The sequence below is a fragment of the Pelophylax lessonae genome (genome assembly GCF_965119305.1).
Source record: "Pelophylax lessonae genome assembly, chromosome: 1".
NCBI classification, from domain to species: Eukaryota; Metazoa; Chordata; class Amphibia; order Anura; family Ranidae; genus Pelophylax; species Pelophylax lessonae.
The window spans coordinates 791107582-791134290 of record NC_138768.1 but is presented as its reverse complement, the minus strand read 5'-3'; the positions used below and the strand labels follow the sequence as shown (position 1 = coordinate 791134290).

Sequence of the window (26709 nt, the reverse complement as noted above, 5' to 3'; positions counted from 1 at the left end):
TCTGATATCAGAAGAGGAGGTTTGTTGTTTGGTTGAGGGCACGATAATGGTGGCACATTCAGATTGAGCTTTGCTGATGATATATGCATTAGATCCTTCACAAAGAAGGTGGAGCCTCCAAAACCCTCTATATACACCCACTCACACCCTCGTGGATTGCCGCTCTCCTGAGGGAGACACACTGCTACCATCTCCGACTCCTTTGGCGGCCTGGGCAATCCGTGCATGACAGTCAGTCCTGCCATCCAGACAGCCACGCCAGCCATAGAGCTTTCTCACTCAATACAGCCATTTGCTTACCTAGATGTAAGTTTTACATCACTTGCCGACCAGCCGCCGCACATATACTGTGGCAGGTCGGCTCTATTAGGCAAAAAAGACGTACATGTACGTTGTTTCGTGTAATAGCCAGTGGGGGTTGATGGGCTAGAGGGGGAGTCAATCAGGGGGTCCGGCGGACATGATGTCCACTGGCCACCCATGATCACTCCCCATAAAGACAGAACGGTGCTCTGCCTATGTAAACAATGCAGACCGCTGTTCTGTCACAGATGAACACAGAGATCCTGTGTTCCTGCTATTCAGGAACACAGATCTCTATGTTCGTCTAGTGAGTCCATCCCCCGCACAGTTAGAAAGCATCCCCAGCCCTAGGGACACATTTAACCCTTTGATCGCCCTTGGTGTTAACCTCTTCCCTGCCAGTGTCATTAGTACAGTAACAGTGCATATTTTTAGCAGTGATTACTGTAGTAATGTCACTGGTCCCCTCAAAAGTGTCAGTTAGGTGTCCAATCTGTCCGCCACAATGTCACAGTCCCACTAAAAATCGCTGATCACCGCCATTACTAATAAAAAATAAATAAATAAAAATGCCATTAATCTATTCCCTAGTTTGTAGACACAATAACTTTTGCGCAAACCAATCAATATACACTTATTGGGATTTTTTTTTTTTACCAAAAAAAGTGGCAGAATACATATTGGTCTAAAATGATGAAAAAAATAGATTTTTTAATTGGCTTTTTATAGCAGAAAGTAAAGAATATTGGGTTTTTTTCAGGATTTTTTTGTCTATAGCGTAAAAAATAAAAACTGCAGAGGTGATCAAATACCACCAAAAGAAAGCTCTATTTGTGGGACAAAAAGGACATCAATTTTATTTTTGGGCACAGCATCGCACGACCGCACAATTGTCAGTTAAAATTAGCGCAGTGCCATATCGCAAAAAATGGCCTGGTCATTAAGAGGGTAAAACCTTTCGGTCCAGAAGTGGTTACTATTGTATTAAATAAATTACTTATGCTTCCATTGATGTTTGTGCTGCAGCTCCCCTTCTGTTTTTTACTAAAGTGGAACTAAACCCATTCACAACTTGAACAAAAGTTAAATTCCTGAAATGCCAGGATTGCTAACTGTCACATTTGCTTGTGTCCTCAACCAAATTGTCAAACCATCAAACGGCTGGTGTCATAACTAATCACATGTGCAGCACCATGCCAGTTGCAGATCAAACAGAAGCAGCTTCTTTGGCTGTAAAGGATAGGAGGGTTTAATTCCGGTTTAAGGCTGTCAGCAGATCATCAGTGCCTAAAAATGCCTAAAAATGGTAAGAAACTGAGCATGTGCAGAGCAGTGGATTTTACACAGTATAGGCACTTATTTTTAGTGTTTTAAATAGCTATACCTGCAAAAAGGGGCCAGTCTTAACCACTTAAGCCCCGGAAGATTTTACCCCCTTCCTGACCAGGGGGTATTTTGCGATTCGGCACTGCGTGACTTTAACGGACAATTGCGCGGTCGTGCGACGCTGTACCTAAACGAATTTGACGTCCTTTTTTTCCCACAAACAGAGCTTTCTTTTGGTGGTATTAGATCACCTGTGCGATTTTTTGATCACGCGCTATAAACAAAAAAAGAGCGTAAATTTTGCAAAAATAACAATATTTTTCACATTTTTTTATATGAAATTCCCCCCAAAAAAAAAGTAAAAATCAAAATTTTTTAAAATTTTCTGCCAATTTGTTTTATGCTACATATGTTTGGTAAAAAAAATCGCAGAAAGCGTATTTTGATTGGTTTGCGCAAAAGTTATCGCGTTTACTAACAAAGGGAAAGATTTTTGTCATTTTTGTCATATACATATGCACTGTTACTGTAAAAATACACTGGTTGTGAAGGGGTTAACTTTATTTGGGAGGGAGGGGCTGTGTGTATCCCTAGGGGCGTGCTTTCTACTGTGATTGGCTGTGGCTTGAGCTGTAAGGACACTGATCAACGGATCTACATACTAGATCCGTTTGATCAGTGTCTTTACAGCGAGGAGAATGACAGGAGGCTTGTTTACACAAGCTGCCTGACATTCTCCCTCTCCCCCGCCGATCGCCGAGTGACCGGCGGACATCGGGTCCGCTGGTCACAAGCGCGGGGGGGGTCCGTGACCACGCGGGAGCGGGAGCGCGCCTCCGGGGGCGCGCGCTTGCTCCCTAGACCCTCACAAGCTAGTGACGTAGCCCTACGTCACTTTGCCTGTGAGGGGCTGACTGCCGACGTAGATCTGCGTTAGGCAGTCGGCAAGTGGTTAAGGGATCTAGCAAGCTTTAAATTTCTGACTAAAGTTCCACTTTAACAGGTAGTCTGTGATGGAGTCAGATACTAAAATTTTCCTATTAGCTGCTTTTCTGTTCATAAAGTAATAAACAAAAGTGATAACCGTATTTATTTTTTTTTTTTTTTCAGCTTATTTTCTACTTTTTGTTGAATATAAGAAATATGTTTTTTTTTTTAAATGTTCTTTACTTTAGATTATTTGCAGTTATTGGTATTTTATTAGAAAAAAAGCTGCACAATTGCAGTGTGTGTGATACTTCCCCTTTAAGTGCTCCCCTGACCATTTTTCATGGCTAAGCATTGCACTGAAATTATTTCCCCCAGCGAGCATGTGTCAGTGCGGAGTGCGCCTTATTACAACCTATTAATAATATTACATTCCGCCTTACAAAATATGTTAATCTGTGTCTGTTCCGAGCTGACTGCTGAACCGTTCACATACAAATAACTCAGGCAGTATTTTAATCCGCAGTATAAAGCCCCAACAGAGTCAGTCTAATCCACCGTACTCACTGTCACTGGAAAATCATGGAGCATGGTAACTCTTCATCCGCTGAAGAAGATTAACTCGCCAAGCAGAGAGTTCACTCTGGAAGTAAAGCCGGTACACTATTCCTATAAGTATTTTCCGGTCCTCTATACTGCTTATTGCACAAAATATTCGAATGTGTGTATGGACTGATGATGCAGTTAATCAGATTTCCTCCTTCCTCCAATACAAGTTGACTTTGTTCACTGTTTACTATGCATTCTTCATTTTCTCATTTATATTCAATTACCCCTCTATCCCTGTGCTCATTTTTACCGCTGTTCCTACACACACTTTTTTTTTAACCTTGCTTGTGGACGGGGCCTACTCTGCGCGCGGGTATTACAGCAAATCCGGAAAGTATTTACAGCGCATCCGGAAAGTATTTACAGCGCATCTGGAAAGTATTTACAGCGCTTCAGTTTTTCCACTTTTTCTGTTATAGCCTTTTTCCAAAATGTATTCAATTCATTCTTTCCCTCACAATTCTACAAACAATACCCCATAATGACAACGTGCAAGAAGTTTATTCGAAATCTTTGCAAATGTATTAAAAATAAAATCCCATGTACATAACTATTCATATCCTTTGCTCAATATTTTGTAGAAGCACCTTTGGCACCAATTACAGCCTCAAGTCTTTTTAAGTTTGATGCTACAAGCTTGGCACACCTTTTTTTAGTCAGTTTTTCCCATTCTTCTCTGCAGGACCTCTCAAGCTCCATCAGGTTAGAAAATTAAAAGTTAAAAAAAGTTCTTAAAAATTGTCATTTTTGATAGAGAGCCAATTATTGAAAAAATTATTGAAAAAAAAAAAAAGAGATTTCTTTGGATTTAGTGTTGGGGGGGGGGGGTCTAAAAAGTGTACCTGTGAAGTTTCAGCTCTGTAGCATGTCCAGAACCAGAAAAAAGTTTGTTTTTATTAGAATTGCAGTAGAACAGGATAGTGGCTTTGCTATTTTCAGACCTGGCTTTTTGTTGCAGGCGTTTATAGGGCTTTTTTGTGGACGTGTTTGGAGGCAAGCATGACATCTGAACTTCTGTGTAGGGGTATATATACACACACACATGTATGCATACATACACATATATAGGTGTGAAAGTAGCAGAACCCTATGGCTGCGCTAATGAAATTATTAACAGCCATAGGACTTCACTCCTTTCACACCTATATGTGTATATGTGTATAAATACATATAAGTGTGTGTGTATATATACCCCTATACACAAGTTCAGATGTTATGCCTGCCTCCAAAGACCCACAAAAAATGCCCAAAAAAACGCCTGCTACAAAAACGCCTAGGTGCTTTTAAAGCCCAGTTCCTGTCCCATTGCATTTTGGTCGATTCTGGTTGCCGAATTCCGAACTTTTTCAGCAAAAAGTTCGAAATTCGGCCGAATTTCGAACAGTCAATGTTCGGGTCAAACCGATGGTCGACCCGAACCGCTCGATCATCCCTAGTGGTCAACTGAGGGCCTAAAGAGTAGAGAGGAACTGAACCCGGAGGTCCTGCAGAGTTGACTGGAAAGGGGACACTCTTTTTTCATTACTATAAATTAGTTGTTAGCTAGATGATATACTTCTGCTTTTGCCCAGTTCACTTCAAACTGAGCTTCTATAAACCTGTATCCTCCCACGGCAGTGAATAAATGCACCTTTTCTTTCATCAATTTGGACTCACTATCCCATCTTAAAGGTCTTGTTTGATATCTCCCTAACCGGAAGCAACAGCTGATACCATGTGATTTGGATCCAGTCCAGTGGACCCCTGAAAGACATGAAATCCACACAGGGCAAATAAAGTGGCCAAGGTAAGACCTTTTATTCTTACTTATTCTGTCCTTCATGGCAAGTAGCAGAGGGAGTTGAGTTCTGCTGGCTGGAGGAGTCTTATGCTGTTGATGAGATGGCGAGATATAAAGAATGTAAGCCAGAATATTGTTAATGTTACACAATCTGAACAAAATAACTCCTCTACTTCACTTGTTGAAGAAATAATAGAACCTATTATTATTATTTCTGATGGATTGTTAATGTTCTGTTTTTATGCTTGGGATGTCAATAGATTTGTGAGACTTGTGAAAAGGTTTGACCAGAGGACTGTAGTGCTATAAAGAGCCTGTGTGGCAAGTGTGATGAAGTGCCATTTGAAGGCTACTGTGTGTGGCCTGGAGAAACAATTTAGGTGACGTGACGACCCCAAATTGTAGTTGAGACTCAAGGAGGACTCTAGAAATGGGACAGCGGCAAACCCCTGGGCCTCTCAATCCCGAGAGAGGTAAAGATGGCACAAGTAAATTGAGCCCTTTGGCAGAAATGACGGATAGATACGGACAGTGGTTAAGGAATGACACCAAGACTATTATAGGTTGGACTAAAAACAGACCAGATCCAATTCCAAAATAAAGGGTTTATGATGTAGCAACTTGGATCCCTGTGTATGCTAATTATCATGACAGACTGATAGAGTTGGATAAGGGAATTAAATATGTACAATTTTGGATTTTTGAAAGTATGCAACATGAAGGAATTTTGACTAGTTATGAACTTGTTAAGAGTTTTATAACACATATTACTGATGGGCCCAGTAAAAAAGATTTAGACAAAGTAATGCAAGCGTTATCTAAATGTTTAAGAAATGGAAAGATATGGGAACAAAACCTGTCAGAGATGGTTAATAAGTTACAATTATCCTGGGACAATGTAGGTTATAGGCAGAGTAAAAGGAGCAAAAAGAAAAAGAAAAAAAGCAGAGAATGAGACAGTTAAAGCAGAGAATTGGGCTCGCAAGGATGAGGACAGTGTTGTTAGTCAAAATGAAATAAAGACCCCTCTTTCATCTAAAAGTTCATCCCGCATCTACCCCTCAGTATCCATGTATCCATGTCTCTTACAGCACCCTTTCACCCAGATCTACACCCCCTCCTCCAAGTTATCAGGCACACCCTGAGCCTAATGTCGCAAGATAAGAACATCCATACAGGGAAGTTATACGAGACTTAGAGAGTATAGTTGCCCAGGAAGAAAATGAAGCTGTGCTTGGCTTAAGATATAATGCATATCCTGTTCATGTATTAAATAATGCAAGATAAGGACTAGATGATGGTCAACCGATATTTACAACAAGTACCAGTTACCCGCCCTTTTTTCCCAGGGGAAATGCACACACTTACAAAGGATATCCCACATCCTTCAAAAGACAAAGCTGTCTTTATGCAGGGAATGAACAAATTAAAAGAAACTCAGGCTCTATGTTGGGCGGATATGGCTCATTTGCTGAGAATAGTCCTTGGATCCGCTGAGCTAAACAAGGTTGCACAGAAAAGTGCAGACGACAATGCTAATGTCACAATATACCCTACAGGCAGGGAAAACATCCCATTTTGAGCTGAAGATAAGATAACATGGGAGTTATAGAGAAAGTGGACAGAATGTTGTAGAATTATAAATAAATGGCCCTCGCAGAACAAATCAGGTGGCTTGCTAGATGTGAAACAAGAAAAGACTGAGGATGTTTTTGATTATTTTAAACATGTCAAGACCATGGCAGAAACAGTGGGGGTAGATGTGACTGATTGTGCTAACATTACTACCATAGGTTTTAAGAATGTTGTTGTGATGAGACTTAAAGAGTTGACAAGAAAAGGATGAATGGCAACAAAACCAGAGTGGAAGGGTTATGAATGGGCTTTGCTAAGGGAAGTATGCAGCAGTATTGAGGCCCAAGAAAAAGAGAGGAAAGAGAAGAGGCGTAATGCTTTTGTGGCTCAAGATCAGGCTCAAGAAGCTAAAAATTTTCAAAGAGAAACCAGAAAGTGCTTTAATTGTGGTAGAATTGGGCATCTTGCTAGAAGGTGCAAACTGCCTGATAAACGTAAGCAAGAAGGGGGAAGAAGGAGGAGGAAGGTGATGAATGACTAGCAAAGCATCACAAATTCTCTGAGAGGACAGAAGTTAACTTGTGCATTTCTGAGACAAATGGTAAGGACACTTTTGTAACATTATGCTTTCCACAATTAACAGACCAAGAAATGTCATGCTTAGTTGATTCTGGCTCCGCCCAGACTATAGTTCAAAAGCCCTGCCTACCAAAGGACACCCCCCTTACATCTGGGCCACTAGCAATTGGAGTGCCCCCTATACAAATAGGGATTGGAAACCACAATATGTTTCATAAGCTGCTTGTCTCTGACACTGGGAAGAGACTTACTGAATCGCTTACAAGCCTATATACAGCATACACCTCACAGAGTAGAAGTACATGTTGGAAAATTAGATGAGGAAATTATATGTGGATTGGCAGCAATGGAACTGGAGGAAGAGAATGAAGGCAAAATTCCACCTGAAATTGTTGCCCAAATACCTGATACTCTCTGGGCCAAGGGAAAGTATGTGGGGCTCCTACAAATCCCTCCAGTAAAAGCTAAAGTAAAAGCAGGAGACCAAATCCCATACCACAATACCCACTATCAGTAGATCAGTAGATCAACTCACCAGTATACAAATACAAATAAAAGAACTACTTGAAGCATGTGTTCTAAAGAAAACTGAGAGCAGAGCACAAACGCCATTGTTTCCTCTAAAGAAAAAGGTCAAAAAGGGAGAGAAGCCAGTATATTGAATGGTACATCAATCAGATCATTGAGGAAGACACTCCTGTTGTCCCTAATCCTAGTACTTTGCTCATTGATATACCTAGAGTAACAAGGGTGTACACCGTAATAGACTTGGCCAATGCTTTCTTTAGTTTCGCCCTGAATGAAGAAAGCCAAAAACTCTTTGCTTTTCCAGGGGGAAATGTACACCTGGACAAGAATTCCACAAGGAATGGTTTCCTACCCAAGTGAATTCTCAAAGGCTATGATGACAATCCTGAACTGGTGGCAATCAGCCCATGAAGGTATAGTGATTAAAGTGTACATTGATAACATCTTGCTATGTGCAGACACAAAAAGAACATTGTGAACAAGATTCTCTTTCTCTGTTGAAATATCTCAGTGAACAGAACTGCAGGGTGTCAAAGGAAAAGGTACAATGGTGTACGCCTCGTGTGAAATTCCTTGGTCACTGTCTAGGCTCTGGAACCAAGCACATTGACATAGAAAGAAAACGAACAATTAAAATGCCTCAGCCGAAAAACCACAAGCAACTTGGAGAATTCATTGGGATGGTGTCATATGTGAGACAATGGATACCAGATTCTAATACCAAGTTTAAACTCTTGTATGCTGTCCTAACTATACCCTTTGAATGGATAAAGGAATTAGAGGATGTCTTCAACCAGTTGAAAGCTGATATCCAGATTGGGCCCACTCTTAAATTTCCTGACCAAAACAAGCCCTTCCAATTATATTGTTCTGTCAAGGGAGCCACAGGCAATGGAGTCCTTACTCAGAGATCACCATCAGGAACACACATAGTGGCCTATGAAAGTGTACAACTGGACCCAATCCTTCAAGGAACACCAACCTGTGTAAGAGCAGTTGCAGCTGCTGCATTACTAGTTGAGAAGGTTGCCATTGTAAGGATGAATCTGCCTCTGACAGTCTACACAACACATGCAGCAAATTAAATCCTGAGAAGAGCAAAGACCCAACATCTGTCATCAGACAGAAGCAATCCTGCTTGAATTAGGAGAAGATGCATTACAATCAACCCTGTCAGCTTTCTCCCAGAGAGGGAAACATACCTTGAAGAGGAGGGGATCACAATTGCTTGGAACTCATGGAAAATCTCCCTAGTAAAGGACACCCCTCTTGAAAATCCTGATCTGATCCTGTTTGTACACGGTTCACACCTACACAAGGACAGAGTCCCAAGAATGGCATATGCAGTAACAACATTGGAGTACGTGGTTGAGACCCAATTACTCCCTTCAACACTCTTGGCGCAGGTTGCTGACTTGGTAGCACTCACAAGGCCTTGTGAGACCACAAAGGATCAATCTGCTAACATCTATACCGATAGCAGGTATGCTCTAGGTGTAGTTCACAACTATGGATCAATATGGAAGAACAGAGGATTCACAACTGCTGCAGGAGAACCAATTCAAAACTGGAAATATGTTCAAGAGTTTTTTGAAGCAGTCACCCTCCCAAACAAAGTTGCTATCCTTAAAGTCAAGGCACATACTGGTGGACAAACCATGGAAGAAACCCGTTGGCTAATTATTCTGCCAGGAACACAGCTGAAACACAAATGGAGAAAATTATGACCTTAGTCACTGATTTTTCAAACGAAGAAGAAGACGCTCGTAAGAGATTGGAGGAAAGTAGAGAACGAATACAGAAGGCGAAATAACTAAACAGGAAACTGCAAGAATCTGCACCCGATAACTGGTATGAAATCATGGAAAGGGATGGAGCAAGGAAAGACCAAAATAGACTCTTGGGCAAGGAAAATGGAATATGTGTCCCACCCCAAACTGAGAAAACGATCATGCAAATAGCCTACGGTCCAGGTCATGTAGGCCTTAAAGCAATGGAGAGAAACATTAAGAAGGCTGGATGGTTTATTCAATACTCCATGAATGTATGTCAAGACTTTGTTGAGGGATAAAGATGTGTGCTAAAAATAACCCAAGAAAGCCAACTAGAGTGACACAGAAATTTGGTCAAGCCATTATTCCCTTTTCAAAGACTTGAGATTGACTGACTACATCTTATTACCTAAATCAAACCAATACCAATATGTTTTGGTGTGTGTGGACATGTTTTCAGGATGGGTGGAAGCATTGGCCTGTAACTAAAGCAAATGCCAAGACGACAGCAAAGAAGCTCCTTTCTGAAGTATGATGCTGTTTTGGAGTCCCTGTAACTATAAAGAGCAACCATGGAACACATTTCACTGCACAGATCATGCAAATTAAATGCAAAGACTTGGGAATTGAGCAGGCCTTTCATATCGCCTCTAATCCCCAGAGTTCAGGAAAATACACTGGGATTATTAAGAACAGGCTAGCTAAACGAATGCAAGAAAGAGAGGAAGAGTCAATGAAGAAACAGTGGCCAGAACCATTGCCTCTGGTTCTTTAAAGCATCAGGACTGCCCCTACATATAAGACAGAGAATTTAAGCCCTTATGAGATTTTGTTTAGGGGTCCATCTAAGACAGGATTGTATTTTCCATATCAGACTGCTGGAAAGTATAATGATCTTGCTGCTTATGTAATTGCCTTGCACAAGCAACTAAGTACAATGCACAAGCTTGTTTTTGATACTAATCCAGATCAAATAACTGGAACACATTACTTATAGCAAGGTGATTGGGTCCTAGTGAAAGTACACGTGAAAGTATCCTTGGGACCAAAGTTTGAGGGACCCTACCAAGTTCTCCTGACAACTGCCACAGCTGTAAAGTTGGAAGGAAAACAGATGTGGATGGATACATGCCAGCCATTGCAAGAAAGTACAGCCACCCTTAAAAGATGAGTAAATTGCTGTTATGCCTTTGCTTGATCCTATTACTCAAGGCTATAGAAGGAAACCACCTGTACAAATTGCACATTTTGGCGGGCATAAGGGGTAACTTGAGTAATTGCTAGATCTGTTCACACAAACCAAACAGTTCAAAAGGTATACACCTGATACCCATTCCCATTATTTAACCACCTGGAAAACTGTATATTTATGGGCCAGGCCAAAAATTGGCCTTGATGGGGCCCCAGATGTTAAACCAATTTTCCCTCACTCTGATTTACTGATTTTAAACAATATAAGGCTGCCCAAATACCAGTGTGTCTAGAAATGTCACAAATGTTTTACTATTTTGAACATACACCTTATGCTAAATATAACAAAAGACATTTGGGAATATCCCCTTGCTTGGCACAGACAAAATGTATACAATGTGGTATTAAAATAGAAATGATGTCATACCCAGATTACTTTTTGTATAGAGATGGTAAATACAATAACTCAGCAGAATGATTTCTAGCAGCCAAGGACTGCACAGGAAAACATATACCCAGAAAATATGGGGCCAAAATGATCCATGTATCTATAAATCCTATTGAGCCCTCATTGGGCTATAATCAAGCTGAAGTGGATAATTTCCCACTGGTTGATCAGAATCTGTATTCTCTAATCCATGCTGGAATGTGGAAATATCTAAGGATGGGAAACGTTTCTGCAGCCAGATGTTACAATTATCAGACCAGGGAGCATATACATTGTACTGGTTACAGACTTTCCACCTTATCTGTGGTCAAAAGGCTTATAAGTGGATACCTCCCCATAGTTATGGTACCTGCTATATTGGGACATTAGCGCCATCCCTCTTTTGGTTGAGAAAAATGACATCAGGGCATATAAGGTACTAATGAGTCATCTAGAGGACCACCATCAACCCATGACTGTATTAAAAGGTAGAGCTGTATTTAATACTGGAGATAAGGTATGGGCATGGTTTCCAGCAATACTAGGGAAAGGCATAAATATAGCAGACAAAATGGAAAAAGCTCTTTATAATTATAGTGCATTGGTTAACCAGATGTTCAATGAAACTGACGGTGCAATCAAGGTAATAGCTGCAGATATAAGATTACTACACTAGCGTACCATGCACATTAAATTGGTCTTGGACTACCTGTTAACCAAAGAGGGAGGCCTATGTGTGCTTGCAAATGATACTGCCTGCTGCACCTGGTTTGAAAGCCCTGAGACACAAGACAGAATAGAAGCCCATCTCATCTCACCACCCCTGAAAAGGATAGTAACTGGAATCCATTTGCCGGTTGGAACATCGGTGGGTGCATGGGCTCATAGATTCAACAAATGTTTTTTGTCCTTGAAGGGATTATTGTCATAGGATTGCTTGCTTATTTGTTTTTCAGGTGTGCTAAATGTGGAATACAAAAGATTACTACAATGACAGTTAGGACTAAGGAAGATGACCCCAAGGAAGAGATTGACTATCTGGTAACACCCTATCTAGCAGATACATATCATACCAAGATGAGTGATGCGAATGAGTAAAGTCTAGTATCCACATACACCCTAAGAAGAACTTTACTCCACTTAGCAGTGAAGTAGTACTGCGGAACCTTGGTGTTGTATTAGGTAGGGAAAAATAAGGTAGTGACCCCACCATAGGGGTCAAGAGGAGGAATTGAGTAAATATATTGGGGTCTGATAAATGTGTTCTCTATATACGCATATATATACTGTTACTTCTGCTTTTTTTACTGTTATTTTATTTTCAAGAGCTACTGTACACTTTTCTGTTAACTGTAGGAAACAAAGTTTGAGCCTACGGTGGCACTCACCGCCTGATGAAACAAACCACCTTCCTTCCTGTTTGATCAAAGAATAGACATTTGTGGTCAGATCCAGTTTGAACCAACAACTGTCATGGCAGACTGCTGCTAGTTCCCTTTTTCACATGTCACATGATGTTAACACCCATTTAAATATTAGCTTGCTATTCAGAAGATATGGACACTGATTGGATTGACTATACATTCACACCTAGATTACAACCTAGAACACGCCTATGCCTTATGCATATTCATCACTATAAATTAGTTAACCTAAAGCTTGTTAGAAGATGTACTTCTGCTTTTGCCCAGTTCACTTCAAACTGAGCTCCTGTAAAACTGTATCCTCTCACTGAGGTGAATAAATGCACATTTTCTTTCATCATTTTTGACTCACTATATCATCTTAAATGTCTTGTTTGAAGACTCCCTAACTGGAAGCAACAACTAATACAACCAACTGATAAAATACAACAAATTTTGCTATAACCCTCTTTGGCAATCCTTAATTGATCAAGCGATGAGTCATTGGATGTATTCAATATCTGATCATTATTCACCATTGAATTATCAGTTAACTTCACCGCAGAAACATTTGCTCTTAAATGGTTGGTCCAAAGAATTTCCAGACAAAGAGCTAGCAGACAAACCATTTGAAGGATTTCCAAAAAAATGTAATCTAATAATAAGCAAAAACTGGAGGGAGATTTTTGCCATGTTTAATTGATAAACAGACCTCTCAGCTTCAACTTGTTCATGGTGTGGCACAATACGCCCCACACTACTACACAGAATGTGGAGCTGTTTCAAGATATTCACCTTTTGGGACCAAATCCTAATTTATATTCATATTAAATCAAGGATTCATATTGACAAGGATCCTATGATATGTCTTTTTGGATATCTCAACCCTACCACCTCATCTGGATTATTAGGACCAACGATACCACCTTGGATATCAATATCAGCCATTCAGCCATTCTGAAATCCTGAATATTACCAATTGCTCCCAAAGCAACTATGGTGAAGAAGGAACTGAAATCATTGCTGTATATAGAAAAATTAGACAAAATAACTCAAGTCTTTAACCCTAATAAACTATTTTTTAATAGATGTCAACATTTTATAGAACACTCATTCTCAAACTTTGAAATTTCCCAGCTGATGTCACATCTTCTGTATACTGAATGGTACACTAAAGCTAATTTGTCTAACTCCCTAGGCAGACTAAAAATTCTATAAACTCGCTTCTAGTGCCTTATAGTCTATCCTTACTTGTGAAAGGTGAAATTTTCAACAACACCCTAATACTTTAATCCACTGAAATATTAGTCATAACAAAGTTCCTATCTTACAAAAATTGATAATGGTTTTTCCCTTCTTTTTATTTTATTTTATTTCATTTCTTCTGGACATCATTATTAGGTATTTCCTTATGGATTAAAAGTTGTACTTGCTAAGTAATCATTCATGCTTCCACTATAGGTGAAACATTTCGATCTTAATCATGTATTTGAAATAATATTCTTTTATAACAGAATGGGCTAATTTAATTTAATGGTGGTTAGCCAATTGAAGAATTGTGCGATCACCACAGTTAATCAAAATATTAGCAGTGAGATAAACATAAATTTGTAAATGTACAGTACTTATGTAGGTAGTTCTACCTTCTTTTTTCTTATTTTATTTCTTGTGTGAATCTCTAACCTGTAAATCTCAATAAAAATATATTTTTTAAAAATGTGTTCTTTGAATAGATGTAGAGATAAGACTCTCTCTAATCTCTGTGTATTATCTAAGGCCAATCACTTCACTGTCTAGATTTGAAAATTGCAGCTTGCAACAACCTCAGGAGAGAATCTGTGCATGCAGAAAACACTGAAGAATTAATTTTTACATTATTTTTTAATATTTTAATGTAGAAGCCTATAAGGAATTAATATGATAAAACCGTAAGGTCATTACATAATACACATTGGAAACATTTATAATTTTGTCTTTTTTGGTGTCTTTCTTTGACTCTACAAATATACAAATTTAAAGCTAAATTCCAGGCAAACAGGTTTAGTTTTTTTTTTTTTGCTGCAGTTACAGTATGTAACACTATCAGGTCTTGTACCTCCCTAAGCTTGTGATTGGGCAGTAAAAAATAAGCAGCACACTGATGAGTTAATCTGTCACTCCGCTCTTTCCTCCTATCAACTTTTTCCTTACTAACAAATATGAACTGCGACACAGCTGACTGGCACCTTGAGTTGCTTCTCTTTTTCCCCGTGCAAACTCTGGTGTAATGCTTGCTTAAAAAAATAAATGTAAGGATGCAATAATAAATATACTGCTGAAAATGTTTGTGTCTTTTTTTATCTGCCTGGAATTCAGCTGCAGGCTGGTCCTAAATATTCCCATGATTAATAAACAGGACAAAATATCAGCAGAGAACAGTATTAGTTACAGCCAATACCAATATACATGCCAAATTAGTACCCTATGAGCACAGATATAGAAAGGCAAGCCTGCCACTACTCTCACAGGGGAACAATGAGCTATTGGCTGAATGTTTTCTTTTACTGTCACATTCCCCATGATATAGCTCCCTTTAGTGTTGCGGAAACCCCCCTTATCAAGCTACTTTTCCACAAACATATTTAGCCCCTTCCTAGGTAGGTGCTAGAGAGTGAATATAGTTTTTGGTTCTGTCTGCCTATCAAAGAAACAGCAGGTAAATTCTATATTGCACTCTGCTTAACAGGGAGAAGAATCAGTGAGTTAGGTCTGCTCAATGTGCCCAGTGTGTGATTCATATGGTCTGAGGGAGTGTCCCCACTGTGCCCAATGAGGAGGTACATTGGACAGTGGAGAAAACCTGGCCAATGAGGACACAGGCTTTGATACAGCCCCAGGGATTGGCACAGATAGCTGCCTTGGTGCATTGTGGGGTGTGGTATAAAAAGCCAGGGGGCACGTGTGCACTGGGTCTTTGGTGAGAAGCAGAGTCCCAGAAGGAGGGTGGCGGCTGCCTCCTCTTCTGAAGCAGTTGGTGTGTGGCCACAGGCGGTCAGTCTGGTGAGCCAGAGGTGTGGAGCTGAGCCCAGAGGTCCAGGAGAGCTGACTGGAGTAGTTGAGGCACTGCGAGAATCTGCAAAGCAGTATCGTGAGTACAGAGGATCTTGCCTAAGGGTCTGGCCAGGAAGGGCTCCACTCCAGAGTAGTGTAGTCAGTGGACAGGTGTCAGCTGGAGGAAAGGGAGTACTAGGTGAGTGCCCTGAAGAGAAATACTATAAGGAACATTTACCTCAGATTCATCCAGCTGCAGGGTGAAGAGGTGGCCTTGCCGCATCCTCAAATTAGAAGTCCTCAGAATTGTGAATAGTTCAAGTGTTGGATTATCCCACTCATCCCTTCTCCCATCCCAATATAAAACAAAAACATCAACCCCTAGGTTGATCATTGACTGAGACAAAAACGTAAAGTGCTAAGATTTCTGCTTGCAGTTGCTACGGGTAACCCAGGGGAATCCAAAAGTGTTAAAAAATCAGTAGGGGGCAGTGCTACACATGAAATAGATCAAATAGGTTTAGCCTTTAGGTGGATGGAGCGGGAAGCTCAAAAGAAGAAATCTTACAGAAAGTATTCCAAGCCAGAAAGTGACTTCTGAGATCAGTCCAATTTTATATATCAGGTTTGGATAGACTACATCAATAAAAATATTAAAACACTTTGTATTTTGGAACAATGCAAGGATATGCATTCTTATTGTATTCTGTTTATCTAACAAAGTTATTTTCAGTGATTCAAAAGAATTTGAATACAAACTTTTTGGGTTAATGTTCCTATACATATACAATCACTGCAAAAATGAATGGCATTAGCAAGCTTCTTGTTTCATTTAGCATCATGGCTTCAAGGAAAATAAAGAGCCGGTATACTAATGTTGTTTAAATAAAATTGTTGCTTGTGTCAGCAATTGCTCAATAATGCAGATGTATCTTACCTGGTCCAATGCAAAATGATGCGATTACCCCAAGAATGCACACTATGCTGATGTATGGTACCCATGGTGCACGGTCCTGTAAATAAAATATCAGAGGGTTTATTGTATTTACATTTAGAGAAAGCATGAAGGCTAATTATTGAGATTACCAAAGCACTGAAAGTGGACCTGAACACAAAAAGTGAAGATTGGCTATGTTATAGGGAACATGAAATGTTAACTGTGCCTAAGCAGTACAATAAAAAAATCTGTTTTACCTTGATTTTCTCTTGGAAAATAGCAGTGCACTTCCTTGAAGGTTATTATGCCTAAGCACTCCTGTGCTTACAGCTTTATAACTGTATATCTGCATTGTGTGATCTAAAGCACTGGTGCCTACAACTGCTCACTGGGATTGGTGAGATTTTGTGATGCCACTATTGTGAGGCTCAGTGTTCTCCTTACTGGAGGCTCTGACATGAGGAAGCAAAGCCCTGCCTCTACCAAGATGGCTGCATCCACACAGCTTTACGAAGCATGGTAAGTCAGTAATGTGGACTGGTTAGTTGCAGGAAGATCAGAGGGAAAACTGGTGATTAGTCCTTTGCCCCCTGCTTGCTTTTTTTTGTCAGTTCCTTTGTATGAAACCCAAAACTTTGTTATGTTTTGGATAGTAGGGTTAAAACCCTTCCTCTTTTTTGTCTTGTTGGAAAGATTTTCCTCCACTTCTGATCCTCAAAATGCAACAGGAAGTGAGCAGAAATGTCCCCAAAGTTAAAGGAATTCCCATCTAAAGCCCCGTACACACGAGTAGAAATTTGGCCGGGAAATTTCGTCCGACGACCGATCTGCCGATTTTCGGCTTGTTAGTATGGTGCTTTCGACAAATGACTCCGACTTTTCGGCTGAAAAAATCCTGGTGTGCAGGCTATATCATTTTTGTTGACCATTAAAACACGTCCAATTTTCATCTCATTAGTACAGATTTTGATGGGAAAAAAAATCTTATGAGCAAGACTAGGCATGCTCAGAGATGAAAGAACACAAAGTAAGCAATCCAACGCATGACATCACTTCTGAAGTAGAATTCTGTCGTGCGGGAAAATTTGTGTGCAGTCTAGAGCACATTCCAACCAACAGACACCACTGAACAAAAGACGGACGACCGGTCGGCGGAAATTCGTTGTGTGTGTATGAGGCTTTAGACAGCTGTTACCAGAACATTTGTCTGTGTTTTAAGATTTCCCCTCACCTCTTGCTCACTTATATTTAACCTTTGATCTCCCAGACCTGTATACCCCTAATGGACTGAAGAAAGTAACATTTCAGCTGCAAACTTATGATTTGGAATCTGTAGTGCCATTGTGAAACTACAGAGTATGACCAAACATATGTAGACATGCCTCCCAAATTACTTGATTCTCCCCTCAACACATTAGTGTTGATAGGGGAATCCCTCCCACATAGCTATTGTGTTAAAAGGGCCATAGCCACTGGCAATATTCGCATGCCAAAAATCCGACATTATGGTTGTACCCAAGTCGATCCATGGATCAACTTGGGTTCATTCAGCCTGCCCATAGATGGTTAGAATCTCATCAGTTCCCTACTGAACTGGCCAAGATTCAAGCCATCTATGGCCAGCTTAAGTTCATATGTTTACACTGAAGGATAGACAACTTTGAAGAAGGCCCCTTCGACTGGTTAGGTGTTGAGAAATGTAAGCATCCTACAAAGAGCCCTTAACGCAACCCTACTGGACACCTATGAAATGTATTAAAAAGCTAATTATGATCCAGGTCTACTTGCCCAAAATCTTTGCATGACCTCACAAGTGCTCTTTTGGCTATATGGGCACAAGTTTCCACAGACACACACCAAACTCTTGTGGAGGCTGTTATAACTATAAAGGAACTTCATAAAATGCGCATAGTTTTGGAATGAAACATCCAACAAAGCTATATAGGCGTGAAAGAAATTGCACATGTATTATATGAATTTATTAATGAACTGATTAGGTAATATTCACGCACATATACATATATATTTATTCTATTGCACTGCACTTACACATTGAGTTTGTTTTTTGTTTTTTTTTTAATTTATATATATTTTTGGAATTTTCTTTTTTCTGCACTAATGTTTCCTGCAGAAAGTTTATTTTTGCACAGATTATGGATATGAGTTTTTGAAGAGATTTATGATGTATTGTGATGCACTAGCACTTTAAATGAAAAGATAATATTATTCACTCACTAAGGGGTGGGGTAAACTTTGCGCTGATATATTCTTACTAAAATTTTCCATACAAAGTATTGTGCTCTCCAAAGAGATATTTCATGAACCTCTAGGAGCTACCAAATCATGCACAGGATAACAGGGTAGGGATCCAGGACAAATGATACTCTGGGCTGTAAGCTAAAAGCAATATATATATTATAAATTTGTTGAAAAGGACGAGAAAGGGCCACCTGGGGCGTTTTCTTTGATACTATATTCTTTAAATGTAGAACCCTCCTAGTATAGGTGCTAGGATGTTAATAGTTAGGTTAGTGTAATTTGCTCCTCCACCTTTACCCTCCTAGCGGTATTCCCGAGCGTGACTCGGGGTTAGATTTTAGAGCCAAAAACGGTAACCCCGAGCCACACTTGGGATACCGCTAGGAAGATCGCTGGATCCTGGAAGAGGTTTTACTTACCTTTTCTCCGGGATCCAGCGAAGAATGCGGGCGGTATGCGGCGGCGGAGCTTCCTCCCGATCGTCTGCGAGCCCCGGCTTCCGTCTCCGGCGATGTGACGTCCGCCGGGGGGTGGAACCGGCGGCAAATTCAAATGTAAAACACACCGATACCATTCAAAATAAAATAAAATCACATTACATTGCCCCCCAGTGCCCTTTCCTGCAGTTTTACTGTACTTTTTATATATATATATATATATATATATATATATATATATATATACACATACATACATATACATACACACACACACATACACATATATATATATACACACACACACATATACATATATACGTAATTCTTGTGAATGAGCAGCCCAAACCAACTGTATACATTATATATATATATATATATATATACATATATATATATATATATATATATATACATATATATATATATATATATATATATATATATATATATATATATATATATATATATATATATAATGTATACAGTTGGTTTGGGCTGCTCATTCACAAGAATTACATGCAAAATAATGGTACCGCTTTCAGCACCTAAAATCCAAAAGAATCATACCGCCAGGGAGGTTAATGGGGAGTTACTAGTCAGGGGTACTGTTAAAGTGATTGTAAAGTCTTGTTTTTTTTTTTTTTTTTCTTAAAAAATAAGATAAAAGTTAAGTAAAAAATAACAAACATGTTATGCTTACCTGCTCTGTGAAGTGGATTTGCACAGAGCAGCCCAGATCCTCCTCTTCTCGGGTCCCTCTTCGGTGCTCCTGGCCCCTCCCTTTTGGTCCCTCTTCGGTGCTCCTGGCCCATCCCTCCAGTTGAGTGTCCCCACAGCAAGCAGCTATGTCCCCTTTCTCTCCTGATTGGCTGTCTGACTTTGATTGACAGAAGCGGGAGTCAATTAGGAGGGAAGTCCCGGGCAGCCAAGACACTCCTACAACATGGTTGGATCTACATGGGACTTTATTAAGATAAAAAACCTTCTGACTTTACAACCACTTTAAGTTTGCCTAGGCTCCTCTTGCCTACTGGAAACTAGTAGAGCTTTTCAGAACAAAGGTGCTAGGCAAATGGGCAGCATGAATATGTATGCAGCTCTGGCCAATTCTGGTGAGGGTGCCCCTGAGCGTGCTGGGACTGGCATATACACTATATTGTGAAAAGTATTGGGACACCTGCCTTTACACGCACATGAACTTTAATGGCATCCTAGTCTTAGTCCGTAGGGTTCCATATTGAGTTGGCCCACCCAGCAAGGTCCATAAAGACATGAATGAGTTTGGGGTGAAGGAACTTGACTGGTCTGCACATTGTCCTGACCTCAACCCGATAGAACACCTTTGGGATGAATTAGAGCAGAGACTGCGAGCCAGGCCTTCTCATCCAACATCAGTGCCTGACCTCATAAATTACACTTCTGGAAGAATGGTCAAACATTCCCATAGACACACTCCTAAACCTTGTGGGCAGCCTTCCCAGAAGAATTGAAGCTGTCATAGCTGCAAAGGGTGGGTTAACTCAATATGGAACCTTACAGACTAAGACTGGGATGCCATCAAAGTTCATGTGTGTGTAAATGTAGGTGTCCCATTACTTTTGACAATATAGTGTATATTCTGGGAACACATGGGCTCTGGGTCGTTTCCATAGTGGATTGCACCAGCCAGGGTCGAGGCAGGCTTGCCTCCCTTGGCACTTGCTGCCATGCAGCCTCAGCTGAGCAACCTGAGGGCCTGAAACTGGAATGGAAGAGTGACCCTCTTCTGAAGGGGAAGTTCACTGAGGATCTGTCTGGTATCACAGAGAGGCTGCCGGTTACTCTGCAAAGGCCGGAAAGTACAGACATCTGTTGGATCTCAGGGACTAGCGTTGTTAACTCCCCTCTGCTGTTCTCTTGCCAGCTAAGGGAACCGCTGAAGAGCTCTTTCTACCTGCCACTTACTGCAAGGGACTTTGCTCAAGCTTCTTTACTTCTACACTGCTAAATCAGGAGAAGTGTGCCATCTGCTCCCAGCAAGGGACTTCACCTAATCCTCTGTCTTAGAACAGCTTGAGTCCTCAAGTTGTGAATAGTTTTATTTTGGAGTATCCTACTGCAAACCCCTTACCCTATCCAAGTTCCTCTAAAATAAAACTAAAGAGCACCCCTAGACTGTCCTTTGACTCCACCGAGCTGAAGTGTGTGTGCACCTGGCTGCGGAAATGCCTTGTGCCTGGCTGTCAGTACAGAAGTGTGGAATACCTAGGCAATACTTTAGCAGTTCCTACAAGGGTAATGCTACAAAAATTAATAGATTCACATGTAATACCAAGCTTCACCTGAAAAGTCAGTGATATAGTCAATATGCCAAAGAACAGCGTCATCAACCCAAATCCACCAATCAGAAGCACTCTTCTTCCCAGTTTTTCAATAGTTATGCCCTGTAAATAAAAGACACATAGCTGTTTTTAATCTTAATATCTCTTGCAAAAAATCACAACAATGAGAAAAATATACATTTTTGCTCCATTAAATTCAAAGGTTTTTACAACACTTTATCCTGGATAAATCAAAGATAAATCTATGGTAAAGAAATTATGTCTCAAAGTGGCCTTACCTAGGACACCTTGTACATGGTACGCTGCTTGACAAAAGGCTATCTACAGTGCAGATAAGGCAGAAAAAAATCCTGCATCTGCTCATTTGATAACAGTCCTTGCAATCATGAGACTTAAAACAGAGTTCCAGACGTTTCTGTGTTTATTAAACGTCAGCAGCTACTTGTCTCACGATCCAGTGATGTGGCCGCCTAAAGCCTCAGTTCTCTCCCTCTCCTCTCCCCGGTGACAGCATTACTAATGTGGGCACCCGGCTTTGACAGCTCGCAGCTTCACAGCTAGGGGCGCACTGTGCATGCGTGAGTCACGCTGTGCGTCCTGAATGGTCGGGCAATCTTCTGGGACCTGTGACATGTCCCAGAAGATAGGGAGGGGGAGAGGAAAACTTTGGCTTGAGCCACCTAGGCGGCCCGAGAGGAAGTGAGAGCTGGGTACCTGTCAAAACTAGGTAGCCGCTCCTAACCAAAAAAAATGACATGCCAAATGTGGCATGTCAGGGGATCAGGAGTCCTTAAAGCAGAACTTCCACTTTTGGGTGGAACTCCACTTTAAGCTGGCCATACATGGATCAAACTTTGGCCAGTTCAGCAGGGACTGGATGAATTTCGATCCATGTATTGCACTTGAACACAGGTACCAAACCAGGTAGCAAAGGTAAACTTTATATATTGTTGCCCAATATGGTTAGTAACTAGGCAAGCATAAAATGGATTAACAATGGTAATAGCACAATTTAGCATACAAAGTGGTTAACAGTAGGGACTAGGCATAAGATGAAATTTGGCATCCAGGTCAGCATAAACAGCAGCAAGACCACCTCCCGTACAGCAGTGAGCATTAGTAAAGTTTAAACTACCGAGTGCTGGAACTATGTTGCCAGAGCGCATTTAGGGTGGCCCGGCTAGTCCTAGACCAACTGGATACTGTATGCACTGTCCAAAAGAAAAGGAGGATGGTGGGAAAACAAAGGGGACTTATAGCATAACTATTATGGGAGGGGCAGTCCTTTGAAGCATTCTTCTGCTGGCTAACGTTGGAGCCCTTTAAGAGCATTGGTGCACCTAATGACAGTCCCAGTTACCCTGCATGCAGTACAGGCACAGTAAAGTCTTGGTACAGAGGCAAAGTAGATGTGGTTCAGATACGGTAAAGGTTCAGTATAAGGCATTATAGGGTGGGTATACAGTAGGTGTAGTCTACATTTGGAAAAAGTGTGATAGAGAGTGCAGTGTAGGCATGGCATGGAATGGGTACACTTGGTATCCTGCCTCTAGTGGCTTAGTCCCTGCCAGCTCTATTAGCAGTAGGCAAATAGTCCTCTCACCAGTCCCCGTGATGCTGCAGTGACCTCTTGCTGTAGAGGGGGGGGGGGGGGCTCAGTCTCTTTCCAAAAGCCTCCAGTGATCAGTGTTTGAAAGCAGTGAGAGTGGACACTGCAGTCTCCACGAGGCAGTGGTGCAGGTGCTATGATGTGGGTGGTGCTGCATTACCCCTGAGTGTCCTTACTCCCAGTCTTGTGCTCAGATCTCCGCTAGTATAATCTCCCACTGGCAGGCTAAAAGCCAAACAGAGGTGCTTTCTCTCTAACTTTCCCAGTGTCAGGAGAAAGAATGTTCCTGGTAATTAAATAAAAATCATCTCTACTGTCTTCCTACTACACAGTCCCTTTTCTGTAGTGTAAGGAGCCTATTCGTCCCGTTATATGGTTGCCATCACAAACTACAGTTCCCAGGATTCTCAGGGCTCTGCATAGAAGTCTATGAGCTTGTTTGTTGTTTGGCTTTAGCTCTCTCCCTGCTGGCCAGAGGGAAATTTTGCAGCATAACATCAGTATCTCAGTAGAGGGAGAGAAGAATAAAAGCAATGTCTCCAAATTGTTGTAGCCCAGCTCGTGGCAATCATATAAAAACTGTAACATACAATTTTCAGTCAGCCATACAACCCATACCATGATGTCAGTTAATCCACTCACATCTCATTAAATTAAGATGTAATTATGGGGATTCTTCATGAACAATGCAATCTAAGCATAAAAAACAGAGGAATAAACCACGCAAAAAACAAAGAATTTGTAGAAAACTGCTGAAGCATGAATTCATTCAGTGACAGTTGACTACATTTCCTATAAGCAAGCAGAAGATGAAAATCTTGCTAGACATTGATCAGAAAAAAAGATAAACTAAGAGGAAAGAAAGCAGGTATTATAAATTGGCATAATGTTAAAATATTGATATAAAATTGGCTTAATTATTAAAGTACCTGGATTTTTAATATGCTTTAAAAAATAAGATCTAGAATGCTTAATTGATTTTTATATAATGTACAGTATCCTGTAAAGTAAATTGATCTGTAAATGTCACATATGGATATCTCCCAAAATTCACTTTAGTTCCAGAGAATTTTTTTCTTTTTCTGCAATGTCTGTTTCACACGAGTTTGTAGTCTACACTAATGCATTACACATCTTTATTTTTTCTTTTTTGGTGGGGTGGGGGCAGAGAGGGCTTTTATTTGGCTGCAAATCAAGATACATATATTTATTTCTTACTTGATATTTTGGGGAATAATTAGAAAAATATTAGAAAAAAATACATTTTCTTGTAATTTCTCATGATGCAGCTTTTATGTAATTTGCACACCCGGATACCTTTACCACAAGTTAAGGTAGGATTAGGTTTGGTTGTCAAGGGCGAAATTTAGCACAATGGTGAATTTGACAAAGAAAATCTGAAAAACATGTTGTTCAACTTAACTGCTTTAAGACCGACCGCCGCACATTTACTGCCACAGGCAGCCTCTCCTGCGCGTACCTACATAGCCCTACGTCGGTCGCGCGTCTGGTGCTGGGGACGAGCCCGCACCGGCGGTGGCACGCTTCCACCCCCACTAGGAAGCCGATGCACGGGGCCGGGTGCCGCGATTGCCGCCGCCCCCCCCGGGGTTGCTCCCTGCTGAGAGAGAAGAACAGTCAGCTGTTGTAAACACAGCTGACCATTCTTCTCTCTGAAACTATCACAGAGCACCTGTGATCCTTCTATATAGGATCACAAGTCTCTATGATCATTTCACAAGCCCCACCCCCATACAGTTAGTATACACTCCCCTAGGCTCACACTTAACCCTTTGATCACCCCCAGCTTACCCCTTCCCTGCCAATGTCATTATTACAGTAACAGTGCATATTTATAGAACTGATTACTGTAGTAATGTCACTGGTCCCCCCAAAAATGTCAGTTAGTGATTCGATCTGTCCGCCGCAATGTCGCAGTCCCGCTAAAAATGGCAGATCGCCGCCATTACAAGTAAAAAAAAAATACATAAATAAAAATTACATAGATCTTTCCCCTAGTTTGTAGACGCGATAACTTTTGCGCAAACCAAAATCAAAAAACGCTTTTACCAAAAATATGTAGCAAAATACAAATTGGCCCAAAAGGATGAAAAAATTAGATTTTTAACTTTTTTTGAGTGTGGGGGAAGGTTATATAGCAGAATGTGAAAGATATTGTTTTTTTTTTTTTCAGAAATGTTGCTCTTTTTTTGTTTATAGCACAAAAAATAAAAATCGCACAGGTGATCAAATACCACCAAAAGAAAGTTCTATTTGTGGGGAAAAAAGGCCATCAATTTTATTTAGGTACAGCATCGCACGACCGTGCAATTGTCCAATAAAATAACGCAGTGCAGAATCGCAAAAAAATGGACTGGTCATTAAAACCTTCTGGTCCAGAGGTGGTTAAATGAGCACCTAATGCCTTCACCGTGAATGCAACTGTCATCTAGATCACCCAATGTCATTGTTAGGAGCTGGAGATTTATTTTGGGAGGGAATATTTTAAGTTATTTTTAAAATATATATGAGGTACAGTTGGGAGGTATGAGTATAATATATGTAGATCTGCATAACTTATGAAATCATACTGTATATAATGCTGAGCTGACTAAAGATTCAGACCTAAATATGGAACACTTTATATATTGTATAAACCACATGGGAGCAGTTTCAAGAGCTAGTTTACTAGACTGCACAGACCATCCAAAACACAACAGGGCCAAAAGGGGGTGGAGGCTCAAAGCTGACTACCAAAAAGAATACAAGGTGGCTAAAAAATGTTTTGAGATTAGTTTTGTAACAAGCCAACAAATGGCAGCACAAGGCTGCACTCACAGTCACAGAGACCACTGACCTTCATATGTCATTGTGCCAAAACACATCGTCTTGTGTACATCAGAAGCTGTGCAACTGGTGCTATTCTGACCACGTGCATTACCACGTCTGCTATTTCATCATGGACAGCAATGATGTCCATGATGACAACAACAATGCTGCAATGATTCGTTCAAGTTGTGTTTTAAATGGCAGGCATGCTTCAAGAGCAGAAGAACATCACTGGAAGACAATGAGAGATCAGGAAGACCTTCAATGAGCTCAACCCCAGAAAATGTCAAAACCATTTAGCAACTCGTGCATGATCTTCGTCAGAGAACAATTGCGAGTGCGTCTCTGTGGCAGATTTGCCCAGTTTCATGCAGAATTTCACGTTTGGTTTTTGTTCTAACTTGCTGTCCACGATGAAATAGCAGACGTGGTAACACCTGTGGTCAGAATAGCACCAGTTGCACAGCTCCCGATGTACACAGAACGATATATTTTGGCACACTGACTTATGAAGGTCGCTGCTCCCTGTGACTGTGATATGGGGCCAATTTTAAAAGCAGTGGTTTGGCCTAGCTTGCTTTACAAATGTGCTTTCCATTTCAATACTGAAACAAGCCCCATTCCTTCTAATGAATGAGGGGGACAAAAGTGCCGAAGGAGGAAACCTGTCAAATGACTTTGACAGGTTAAATGAAAAGGCTCTCCTCCTATTATGGGGTGTTATGCAAAGAACTCTCATAAAAACATAACTGGCACTGCACTGTGCTTTTTTCGAAAATGCAAGCTCATTATGACATAATCACTATCCTGTTTTTTGGAAAGTGGTATCCACTCTCTGCTGCAAATAGGACCCTTAGGCTACCT

At 40.7% G+C, this 26709-nt stretch overlaps 1 protein-coding gene across 2 annotated transcripts in view; it reads right to left on the bottom strand.

Annotated features, from left to right (window-relative positions):
* Nucleotides 1-26709, bottom strand: part of SLC2A9 (solute carrier family 2 member 9) — a 532155-nt gene that overhangs the window by 167776 nt on the left and 337670 nt on the right. For both annotated transcript variants that reach the window (XM_082252420.1, XM_082252421.1), the window contains exons 10-11: nucleotides 21408-21509; nucleotides 16388-16463 (exon numbers count right to left, since the gene is read on the bottom strand). In XM_082252420.1, the coding sequence (XP_082108546.1) occupies nucleotides 16388-16463; nucleotides 21408-21509 (178 nt within the window). The remainder of the gene's footprint in view (nucleotides 1-16387; nucleotides 16464-21407; nucleotides 21510-26709) is intronic.